At 41.2% G+C, this 12,500-nt stretch overlaps 1 protein-coding gene across 1 annotated transcript in view; it reads right to left on the bottom strand.

Annotated features, from left to right (window-relative positions):
* Window positions 1-12,500, bottom strand: part of LOC138978281 (uncharacterized) — a 140,803-nt gene that overhangs the window by 2,939 nt on the left and 125,364 nt on the right. Inside the window, exons 2-10 of the mRNA XM_070350959.1 lie at window positions 12,098-12,302; window positions 9,364-9,468; window positions 7,480-7,680; window positions 6,334-6,483; window positions 4,655-4,842; window positions 3,446-3,758; window positions 2,093-2,374; window positions 476-650; window positions 1-69 (exon numbers count right to left, since the gene is read on the bottom strand). The exon at window positions 1-69 is cut by the window's left edge and continues 30 nt beyond it. Coding sequence (XP_070207060.1) covers window positions 1-69; window positions 476-650; window positions 2,093-2,374; window positions 3,446-3,758; window positions 4,655-4,842; window positions 6,334-6,483; window positions 7,480-7,680; window positions 9,364-9,468; window positions 12,098-12,271 — 1,657 coding nt within the window. The 5' untranslated portion in view covers window positions 12,272-12,302. The remainder of the gene's footprint in view (window positions 70-475; window positions 651-2,092; window positions 2,375-3,445; window positions 3,759-4,654; window positions 4,843-6,333; window positions 6,484-7,479; window positions 7,681-9,363; window positions 9,469-12,097; window positions 12,303-12,500) is intronic.

The following is a 12,500-nucleotide window of genomic DNA, read 5'->3' as shown; positions in this document are numbered from 1 at the left end:
TGTTGACTGTGTCCCCGAACAAACAGTAGCGAGGCATCTTGGTCCCCACCACTCCCGACACCACTGATCCTGTGTAATTATAATCAATCAACCGATTAATGCCTGATCATAAAGTCACAAATGATCGATGGCATATTGCTCATTTTGTATTAAAAAAAAATCTGTTTCTTAAGAAGAAAAAAACCCACCCAGACCTTGTAATTATTTTGTTAGATTTTTATTGGACTTGATCATTCAAAATTCTTACATCACTGCACTGAATCTATTCAGAAATAAACTATGCATGTTACTATGCATCCTTTATATTATTTTTGAACTAAACAATTGAAACATACCAGCCTTTCTTTTCCTTTTATGTTCTGACGTCTGGGCTCTTTACTTTCAATTCTTTTGCATGTCTTATTGACTTACATACACAAACATGTTAAAATCAAATAATAGATATGGGCAAAGCAAGACTCCATAACTATCATACCTGTGTGGATACCAATTCTCAGACGCAGCGGTTCCTCCGGAAGGTGAGGAATCGTAAAGCTGTGCACACCGGACATGAGGTCAAGCGCCATGAGCGCCACCTCGCTGCTGTGCTTGGTACCATTGCGTTGGGGGAGACCACTCACCACCATGTAGGCGTCTCCGATTGTTTCCACCTGCGATGGAAAAACACTCTTTGTTGTCTCTCTATATACAAATTGCGAACGGTGCTTAACTTTTCAAAAAGAATATAAGCGTTGAAAGTGCTCTCTCTCTCTCTCTCTCTCTCTCTCTCTCTCTCTCTCTCTCTCTCTCTCTCTCTCTCTCTCTCTGTGCCTCTCTCTCCACCTTCCGTTGAGGAAGAGCTTAACTCACTAAACCATCATACACGTGTTGTGCATGCACAAAATAAACAGGTCCATACGAGCTTAGCACATCTTCGCACTTCTTGACCACGACAAAACGTATTCACGAAGATAATCGCACTCTGACTCTCATAGAACAGACTGAACTCTGAGTAATGCACAAAGTTGACTCGTGTCCGTCTCGGCCTGAATTCGAACCTGTGACACGAGTGTAACCGAGTGCCGAAACACTACGATCACCTCGGGAGGCGAAGTGCAATCAAACAGGATTGAAAATGTTAGGGCCAATTTCTTAGCCCTAAAAAAACTGTTTTGCAAACCCGAAGGTTTCCATGAACATGCAGACAATCGGAAAACACCTGACCCCATCACAAACAGAATTCCACAATCCAGAGGTGTTGACTTAAAGGCCAACAACTCGGGTGCAGAGTCTGCTGTGAAAGGAGCGGTAGCCTCCCCTGTCACAATCGCCCCCGTTTGAATGAACTTCGTCCCGAAGTTCCGAACCGGGGGACCACTGTCCATCCCAAGTTCGCAGAATGGGAACAGCACGAAAATGTTCAGTGGTCATATTATGCCATCACCTGAACATATCATGCCGAGTCCCATCCTGCTTGCAGCGCCAGATGTAACCGAGTGCCGAAACACTACGATCACCTCGGGAGGCGAAGTGCAATCAAACAGGATTGAAAATGTTAAGGCCAATTTCTTAGCCCTATAAAAACTGTTATGCAAACCCGAAGGTTTCCATGAACATACAGACAATCGGAAACCACCAGACCCCATCACAAACAGAATTCCACAATCCAGAGGTGTTGACTTAAAGGCCAACAACTCGGGTGCAGAGTCTGCTGTGAAAGGAGCGGTGGCCTCCCCTGTCACACGAGGATCACAAGTAGAGTGCTCTACCCTCTGAGCTACCGGCCCCAGGAATCGAACTTGTGACACTAGGATCACATGTCCAGTGCTCTACTCACTGAGCTACCGGCCCCTGGAATCGAACTTGTGACACTAGGAACACATGTCCAGTGCTCTACTCACCGAGCTACCGGCCCCTGTAATCGAACCTGTGACCCGAGGATCACAAATCCAGTGCTCTACCCACTGAGCTACCAGCCCTTAGAATCGAACATGTGACCCGAAAATCACACGTCCAGTGCTCTACCCACTGTGCTTCCACACCCACCCCTCTCCCCACCACCAGCCCCCAACCCCAACACCACCACCATCGTTCCACTGCCCAACCCCCTTACCTTGTAGACGTCGTAGTGGTCAAGACACTCGTCAAAGAAGTGGTAGAGCGTGTTGAGGAAGGCCACGACCTGCAGCGGAGTGGAGCGGGACGAGAGGTCGGTGAAGCCCACGATGTCACTGAAGTAGATGGTCACTGAGTCGTAGTGCTCAGCGCTCACCGTACGGTTCATCTTCAGCTGCTGAGCAACCGATTTGGGCAGCATCTGGTACAGCAGGCTGTCTGAGCGGCTCTTCTCGATGCTCAGCTCTTCCGACTTTTTGGAGGCGTCGAAGGCGTAACGCTGATGTTCAAAACGTCGAGAGGTTAAAAACGTGAAGGCAGTCGTGTTCATTTTTACCTATGCAGTAGTGATTAATGAAGCATGAGTGTCAACATAAATATCAAAAGTGACCCAAAACCTTGGACGTTTCTTTCAATTAAGAGTCAAGGTGTTAGTATTTTAAAAAGTAAAATGGTGAGAGTCAAGATGTTGGGATTTGATAGATGAAAGTTTAGGGTAACTACACTTTAACATGGAATGTATGTATGTATGTATGTATGTATGTATGTATGTATGTATGTATGTATGTATGTATGTATGTAGGTATGTAGGTATGTATGTAGGTATGTATGCATGTGTGTTGGTGTGTCGGTGTGTCAAGTGTGCAAGTAAAAAGGGTATTGTAGTTGTACATATATTACTTTAGATATTTTTTTGTTATCATGGGTTTTATAAATTTTCTTCTCTTCTTCTTTTATAATTATTAATTAATGACCTATATGTGCTGATGACCAATTTAATTTCCTTTGTTGGATCAATAAAATGTTATGAGTATGAGTATGAGTATGAGTAAAGGTGTTACAACTAATTAAAAGGTGAAAGTTAAGAGTCAAGAAGTTAGAACTTAAAAGGTGACAGTTTAGAATTAAAGTGAATGGTGAGAGTCCAGAGATTAGAACAACGTGGAAGTTCAGAGTCCAGATGATAGTACTTGAGAGGTGAAAGTTGAGAGTCAATATGTTAGAACTTGAAAAAGGAAAGTTGAGTCACGATGTCAAAAGTTAATAGTTAATAACACACACACACACACACACAAACCATCCGGCAACAAAATAATCATAATACTATGTGGAATCAGACCAAAATATGCTTTAAATGTTTCGTCTTTTCAATTTCATTTCAAACCAATTAAATAGAAATCTACCTGAATGGGACTTCTTTAAATAATGTACCAAACAGATAAGCAATCTACCTGGACGGAGCTAGTCAGATTGTGTATAATTATCTGTATGATTGTATTGTATTGTATTTAAAATGTGATTAAACATGTTTAAAACAAAAAAAAGTAAAAAAAACAAAACAGGATCCTACCTGGATGGAGTTGGTCAGATTGTGCATCAAACAGATAAGCGTAGGCGTGAGGATGACGACGACGACAAAGACGATGGAAGCGATGACGATCATGGTGTCGGCGTTGTTGGACTCCCTGTCGATGACGTCAAGCAAGTAAATCCGCATGTCGGCCTTGACCTCATTCATAATGTCAAGGTAAGCCAGCATCTTGTTGTGGAATGTCTCCCCTTCCTCAAAAGACGCGTTGGGGTAACTATTGATGGCCCATTTCTGTCTGTAGTCTTCCATCTCCGCGAAGATTTGAGGGTACGTATGCTGTTGTTGCTCGTACCTGTGGGTAGAAGTTGTCTTAACTTTAGTCAGGGGATACATTTGGGATTCGGTGTCGGTCTTTCTTTTCTTTCTGCCGGCTTCCGTCTTGGCGCAGACTTCAGGATACGTCTGCTGCTGTTGTTCGCACCTGTTTATCATCTAAATATTGTACGGAATCAGATTAAGAGATGCTTTGATTGTTTCAGTTTGTGTATCTCTGTTTTTGTTAGATGTACATTTTGGGAGAAAGGCGGATGTGAAATGAGACTTCTCTTTTAACTAAATTAGATTGTAAAAGTTTCCTATCTGATTCTAGAATGAAAATCTTGAGATCTAGGTATGCATTTGTGACCCGAAAAGATATTGTGTATGTGTACTTATTCTTGAGTTTACAGGATGTGTAACATATTTTTAACGTTTCATACTGCTGTTGCTGCTGCTGCTGCTCCTGCTGCTACTGCTAATGATGACGATGATGATGACTACGATGACAATCATGATGATCATGATAATGATGATCATGATCATCATGATGACCATGATGATCATGATTGTTTCTTTGCTTTTCTCTTTCTTTGATTATGTGAGCGTATGTGTTTGTTCGAGTCACAAACTGCTCAGCACTAACATAATGTGAAGATACAGAGAACAATAAACCAATCTTTTCAGTCCAATCAGGAAATTGCCGCGACATATAGTTCATCTGTAAACATCTCTCTTACCTACATTCATAAATAACACCGAAATCCAGAATGGGAATTTTGTTTTTAAACACGATATTACCCACCACAAAAACAAGCTAACAAACACAAAATAATCAAAGAAACAAAGAAACAAAACAAAAAGTAAACGACGATATCGAACTCCCTTTTTATAACTCAAGGGGAAAATATAGAATTAATATCATCCTTTTACCTCTGTTTGCCATAGTCGGAATACATGGTGAAAGCGTCAATATCTTCTTGGGCGTTGCCGTCGTTCTCTCGTAATAGCAAAAAGTCATCTATTGGAAGATCCCCCACCTCGAAGAAGGCTATTCCAAGAGACATGGCCACGCCCACCGCTTCTTTGGCTTTGATGATGGTTTTGTAAGCGACATAGTCCTGGAAAAGAAGTTTTCGAACTGACTTAAATCCACACGCTGAATCGTCGTTGTATTCGAGTTTACGGCATTGGGATTAAATCCACTTTTGAAATTTTGTTTTCAAGACACTACTATATAAGCCGTAGGCCTGTTGTAGTTTTTATACTTTTTAATAATGTATGTGAATTTCATGAATATGTGAACAAATTAACTTTTTGGAAGGTGTATTAGGGGTCGTTTCTTGGCTCAGTTTGCACAAGATTGTTCCATTTTCAGTCCTTGTTTTATCTACATAGGAGGTTCGGGCGCTTCGCGTCGTCGATATGTCCCCAAAGAAATTTGGAAAAAACACTTTAGAGTGATGTGATCCGCCCCTGTTCCTGTACAGAGTGGGAATGTTTTGCTGAAACAATTTCGCAGATCAACACTGGCCTCAGTTTCGAAATTAGTGTAATAGACGATGTTTGGAAATAACTTTTGATGGGGTTAAATAAAAATTTTAAAAAAGGCAAACAAACCCGCGTGGCAGTGTACACCAATCACTAGCGAGCGGTGTGCTGCTACACGTTGTCAGCGAGCACGTGCAAGACACGCAACTCAATAATAATTGGCCTATTGTGTCACGTGGTTTTGTTAGCCCTCTTATTTCCAAGGAAAGACAACCCTTTGCTGCCGATCAAAACTTGACAGAGTTATTTCCGGAATTCGTCTAATAAGTCATAAATCCCAATACAAAACATTTTTTCGTTTCGTCTATAGTTAAACGTGTGATAAACTTACCTCTCTTGTTTTGGGATGTAATTGTTTTTCTTTTTTCTTCTCTACCGATGCTCCCCAGCATGTCGTAAGAGGCGACTAGCGGATTCTGTTTCTCCTTTTACCCTTGTTAAGTGTTTCTTGTATAGAATATAGTCAATGTTTGTAAAGATTTTAGTCAAGCAGTATGTAAGAAATGTTAAGTCCTTTGTACTGGAAACTTGCATTCTCCCAGTAAGGTAATACATTGTACTACGTTGCAAGCCCCTGGAGCAAATTTTTGATTGGTGCTTTTGTGAACAAGAAACAATTGACAAGTGGCTCTATCCCATCTCCCCCCTTTCCCCGTCGCGATATAACCTTCGTGGTTGAAAACGACGTTAAACACCACATAAAGAAAGAAAAGAAAGAAAGTGTGTTTGTAAAGAAAGAAAAGAAAGAAAGTGTGTGTGTGTGTGTGTGTGTGTGTGTGTGTGTGTGTGTGTGTGTGTGAGTGTGTGTGCGCGCGTGCGTGTGTGCGTGCGTTAGTGTGTGCCGTGTGCGTGTGTGCGTGCGTGCGTGTGTGCGTGCGCGCGTGTGTGTGTGTGTGTGTGTGTGTGAGTGGGTGGATGGGTTTTCTTTTTCCTTTCGTTTGTTCAGGTGGTTGTTGTTGTTGTTGTTGTTGCTGTTGCTATTGTCGTCGTTTTGGTGTTTTTTTCTCTCGAATTTTCAACGATTCATTCAAAGGACATGATTAAATGACAAAATAAACTACCTGCCAGAGCGTGCCATGGTGCATGTACTTGGAGGTTTCCGCGAGGTGAATGAGGAAACACTGGTTGATCTCTGTGTAAAACTCCACCTCCTTGTGGGTTGTGAACGTTCCGTTGCGTGACAGGTTGTTCCGATGTGACCATAGAGAGTCCTGGCAAAACACACACGTGTGGAAAGGCATATACACGTCTTTATATATACGCGCACATATAGGTACGCCCAGGGACGCACGCTAACGCACATAAACACAAGCACGCACATATACACAAACACACGCACATACATGCGCGCACGCACACACACACACACACACACACACACACACACACACACACACACACACACACACACGCATTAACATAGGTACGCGCACGCACGCACATACGCACGTTTACACACACACGCATTCATACACACACGCAAACGTACACATACACACCCGTGCTTACGCCTGACACCAGTATATTATGTGTTAATCTCGACGAACGGGTCTTATCGATGGAAAATATCGATTGTTTTTTTCCTTACCCTTAAAGTGTGTAGGTCTACTCATCTTGTGATTGCAATTAACAGTCTCACGGAGATTCCCTTGATGACCTATTCTGTTAAATAGTTATCGCACGCTGTAAATGCCTGACATGTTCAGTCCACATTTCCCCCTTCATTCCAAAAGTACACACACTAACGGTTCCCGTAGCCATTTAACCTCCCTTGATTTTTCCTGGGTGTGACCTACTACAGAAAAGAAACCAAATGATTATTTTTTTTCGGACAGGCTGTCTTAGTCATTACGTACTTGTTACGGAGGGGGTTACTGAAGCAGGTCATAACCGAATTTAAGCCAAGACTTAGATTGCATTAGGAAAAACACATAATATATATATTGGTTTAGGGTAACCCGACCGACCCTATTTTTTCCCGCCGACCCTAAAACTTTTCATTCATTTTTACAAAAAAAATTAAAAAATTTAAATTGCACATTTTGCGAGCCATACCGAGACTAAGGGAAGTAACCTCCTTTAGAATCGACTAAATTTGGGTTTTTTAAATTAAAAAAATAAAATGAAAATAAAAAAAGCCGACCTACCGACCCTATCTTATTTGGTCACGTTACCCTAAACCAACATATATTTTTGTTTAGCCTTACCTTCAGGTGTGTCTTGTTCTTGTACTTGCAGGCACCAGGCCAGTCTGACAGCTCATCAATGTACCCGTCGCTAAAGTAGTAGCTGCTGTTGAGGCTGCTGGTGTTGGCAGTCTGAATAGCGTACACCACTGAGCTTCTCTCTAGCTGTAGGCCATGGATGGCGCCTCCCATTAACTGTGCGTCTAGAACCTGGTTCTGTGCCTGTAAAGAAATAAGAATGGGTTGAAGACGTTGAAGAGTATCGATCGGGAATGACGTCTTCCATTAAATGTGCGTCTAAAACCTGGTTCTGTGCCTGTAAAGAAATAAGAAAGGGGTTGGAGACATTGAAGATTATCGATCGTGAATGACGTCTTCCATTAAATGTGCGTCTAAAATCTGGTTCTGTGCCTGTAAAGAAATAAGAAAGGGGTTGACGACGTTGAAGATTATCGATCGTGAATGACGTCTTCCATTAAATGTGCGTCTAAAATCTGGTTCTGTGCCTGTAAAGAAATAAGAAAGGGGTTGACGACGTTGAAGAGTATCGATCGTGAATGACGTCTTCCATTAAATGTGCGTCTAAAACCTGGTTCTGTGCCTGTAAAGAAATAAGAAAGGGGTTGACGACGTTGAAGAGTATCGATCGTGAATGACGTCTTCCATTAAATGTGCGTCTAAAACCTGGTTCTGTGCCTGTAAAGAAATAAGAAAGGGGTTGGAGACATTGAAGATTATCGATCGTGAATGACGTCTTCCATTAAATGTGCGTCTAAAATCTGGTTCTGTGCCTGTAAAGAAATAAGAAAGGGGTTGACGACATTGAAGATTATCGATCTCGAAGTACACTACTTAACTTCTCTCCAGCTGAAATCCGTGAATGACGTCTTCCATTAAATGTGGTCCTTAATTCAGCCCAAAGTCGACTACGTGAAGACTTCGCGAAGTCTTTTTACCGAAAACTCAGTACTAAAGCTCCGTGCGGCCAGCTTCGTGAGGTATACTTCGCGTCGTCGACTTCGCCCAGTTAAGCCCGTCCTTAAATGTGCGTCTAAAATCTGGTTCTGTGCCTGTAAAGAAACAAGAAATTCCTCCGAGGTAGGAAAAACACCCCCGTCCTTACCATTCTCACTGCCACCAACTGAGAAGGTTATTTCCCTTTGACCATTAATATGTCCCTCTATAAGTCCTTGTAGAATCTTAATCCACCAATAACTCCCTAACCGTGTGTTTGACTGGTCCCAATTTTTGTAAGGACCGTCTCAGGAATGTATAGAACCTGTTCACCAAGTTTGGTGACGATCGGTCCGTTCATTCTTGAGATCTATATGCGAACACAAACACACAAACAAACAAACAAACAAACACATCGACCGAATCCTATACACACCCCTATACCGGGGGTGTAATAAGAAAGGGGTTGAAGACGTTGAAGATCATCAGTCTGTACGTACAGCACTTAGCTTCTCTGCTGAGGAAATCCGTGGATGAGATCTTCCATTAAATGAGCATCCAGAAAAAAAATTGCCGGAAATAAATTTAAAATAATGCGCACATTAATGATATCATGTTAGCGAGCCGATATGGTAGTATTAATTATTTGGTCTTTCTGGAAATGTTCAGGAAAAATAAGTCTTCAAAGGCAAAAGGTTGAAGGAGCCTGAAGGAACCTAAAGGAAAGTGGAAAAGACAGTAGCACCAGATACGCGTGTACTTCAACCACGGTTATGAAACCGGAACCCGTGTGGTTTCTTTGTTGAAAATAATGTTCCCTTTCGTTATACTCGCTCGGGGAAAAAAAAGAATTACCTCAATTATCTGCAGTACGTCGTCTGTATACGTACCGCTGACTCTGCGCAGGTATAAGTTGCCCCTTAGCGTACGTAAAGGGTTGGAAATTCTTACCCGTTTGAGTTCATTGGATTCGTCGACGTTGATGACCAGCCAGTAAGCGGTGAATCCCATTAGCATTGCTAGTGGAGTGACGATCAGCGCGATTGCTCGTATCATCTGCAGCAAGCGTCATGTATGGGTTAATCAATTGTGTTTGTTTAAACAAGATGTTATTGTATTCAAACATGATACAACAAAGGCGGTCCTCAGCTCAGCCTGAATTCGACTTCGCGAAGAATTTGCAAAGTTTTTTACACAAAACTCAGTGTTAAAGATCCGTGGGGCCAGCTTCGCGAAGATTCAGGACAGTTTTGATAAAAACAACAACCAATAAATATGCGAACTCAAGCTAACGCTTTTTCACCGTGCCATACACAGATTAAAAATGACACAATTATGATGTTTGACACAAACAGTACTGATATTCTATAGAACTCCTTGAATTGTGTTACGTGTTTACACAAAGAAATTCTTCCATATTTATTGTTTTGGTGGAACCACTAATCTGATTTTCTTTTGTAGGAGGAATGACTGTCAATCGGCAATTAACTTTCAAAATAAACTCGGTTTGAGGACTTTACGTATTATACCGAATTGAAGCCATGTTAAGTTTGACTGATTGCGAAGCCGTATGATATTGCCCGCACAAACACAAATAGATATAAGCATGCGAATACACTTATTTTCTTTTTACAGTCAAAGTTGCAAATTGCCAGTATTCGTCGATCGTCTTTTGGTGTAAACTGTGTTTTATTTCCATTTAACTGTACATGAAATGTACATACATTTATTAATATGAAAACAACAAATATCCGATGGTTTATGGTGGCGTCTTCAAACACATTTTGAATCAAAAATAAGTATTAGATAAGTATTTTCCACCCTCACGTCATTATCACATACTAATTTTTGCTGAAGAAAAACACGTCTTTGACGCTAATATTTCGAACAGGCTTTCTTGTGTGGCTCTTAGCTCAAAACTATATAAATATTAGTGCATGTTTGACCGATGTTTCTCCTATCCTATACAGACGCAGGAAGTGGTCTGGAAGTGGTCTAGTCTGCTGATAAAAAAGACGACAAAATAATTGTCGATTTAGGGAAAGAAGCATTGTTCATCAGCCAACTTAGTCCACAGATTGTCTTCAGCTTGGAACAAGCGTTGTATCCACTGTCTCACTAAGTGGTTTTACCTCGGTTATGGAAGATGCTGACCGTCTTTACAATTTTAGATTGCACGTGCTGCACTCACCTTTGCAATATAAATATCCTCTCACAATTATCTTCGTGGCATTGTCCGTAGTCTCAAGCGTCCACACATCTGTCAGGTCATAAAAACGGTGTCCTTTTTTTCAAAGACGTTTTTGAAATGTTGTCACAAGTGGGACACTGAACTTTTGCGAATTTAAAGCAGACATAATCGTTTGCTGAAAACTACGAGTCGCAACTCTTAAAAGATGTGACGTCAACTTTTAACTGCGCTAGGTCTACGGCAATCAGGTGACGTACGTGGTCCTTTCACCAATCTGAGTATGGAAATTAAAGATTCTATTCTACTATAAAGTGTTTTAACGTGAGAGACACCGATACTTATTTCAGCACTGCCGGATGAAAAAAGCTCCACAGACCTGACTTGAAACCTTTTACCGGCTTGATTCTACATTTGTTTCACAAATCTCAGTATCCATTCCAGCAACTATTGAATAGTTCTGAAACCTTTTACTGGCTTGATTCTACATTTGTTTCACAAATCTCAGCATCCATTCCTGCAAATATTGAATAGCTCTGAAAAAAATTACCGGTTTGATTCTACATTGATTTCACAGATCTCAGTATCCATTCCAGCAAATACTGAATACTGCTGTAACCTTTTACCGGCTGGATTCTACATTTGTTTCACAGACCTCAGTATCCATTCCAGCAACTAATAGCTCATACTACTGTCACATATTAGGCACCCTTTGCAGCTTCTCTCTTGACTACTTTTCTGCACATGACTAAATCCCGGCACAGTCAGAAGACAGAATGTTTAGGCGCGTATCTCCATCTATACACACTCCCCTTTTCGGCGACATTTTGCAAATGTTGTCATGCGAGGAACACTAAACACTTGCCAAGTTGAAGCAATAATGATCGTCTGCTTAAAAATAAGTCTTGCAGTTATCAAAAGATTTAAAATAAACTTTTGAAGGCGCCAACTTTATGGTGTAAGGTAACTCCTGTAACGGCTTACAAGTACAAAAGCCATCGCATCACGCGGAACTGAATACGTCTCTTGTGAATTAATTTGCATTATTTTTCTTGCGTATCCGCATTCTGTTTTCCAAAGTTTCCATCTACATCCAAGCACGATCAATAATGAAAGCGACCTTGTGTTGTTTTCGTTCAGTTATCGTGTGAGGCTTCCTTTGTTATATGTTCCCCAAAAAATTCAGTGTTTTGATAAAGCCGTCAACGCAAAATGCGTAAAAGTGTCCATTTGTAACTGAAGTCGCGTCACTATAACATTTTTGTAACAGGAAAATAACAATTAGGCTACCGGCAAAGAAAACTCTGTAATGTATCACGTTGTTGCAATGATAACACTTTTACAGCAGTTTAATTTCAGTTTAACTATAATAAAACGTTTAAACGTAATGTAACGAAAATTGAAAATAGAAATAAATGAAACCATGCAGATGTGAAATCAATGTGATCTCCAAAATGAAGAAAACAAGGGCGTAAAACAAAGAGACATAATCCAAACCTGAATCATCTTTCCGCGTGACGTCACCGGATCTGCGTAGCAGAAATTCTGGCGCATGCTCACAAACATCATGTTCCCAAAGGGGTCTTCTTCGTCGTGATCGGAATTGGCTAAAAATTCCTTGCTGCTGCTTCTACTGCGCATGTCCATTCCCTTATTTTCGTATGCGGTCATTTCCCGGTTGGAGTTTAAGCGGAGTTTCAGTCTGAAACAATCACAAATTCGAAATCGTTAACCGTAACTGCGTGAGATTTTGGTTTTACTGCTGAAATATAACTTCGTTGTTCATTATTTTTACAGCTCTGTTGGGAGACATCAGGCATAGGCTGGCTGTTGCGGACTACGGGATGCCAGGAACGTTTTAGTTATAACATTCTGTCTATACTTACCGAAATGAGTAAAC

The sequence above is a fragment of the Littorina saxatilis genome, linkage group LG10, assembly GCF_037325665.1.
Source record: "Littorina saxatilis isolate snail1 linkage group LG10, US_GU_Lsax_2.0, whole genome shotgun sequence".
NCBI classification, from domain to species: Eukaryota; Metazoa; Mollusca; class Gastropoda; order Littorinimorpha; family Littorinidae; genus Littorina; species Littorina saxatilis.
The sequence above is the reverse complement of the archived record's forward strand: the minus strand, read 5'-3'. Positions and strand labels throughout refer to the sequence as shown.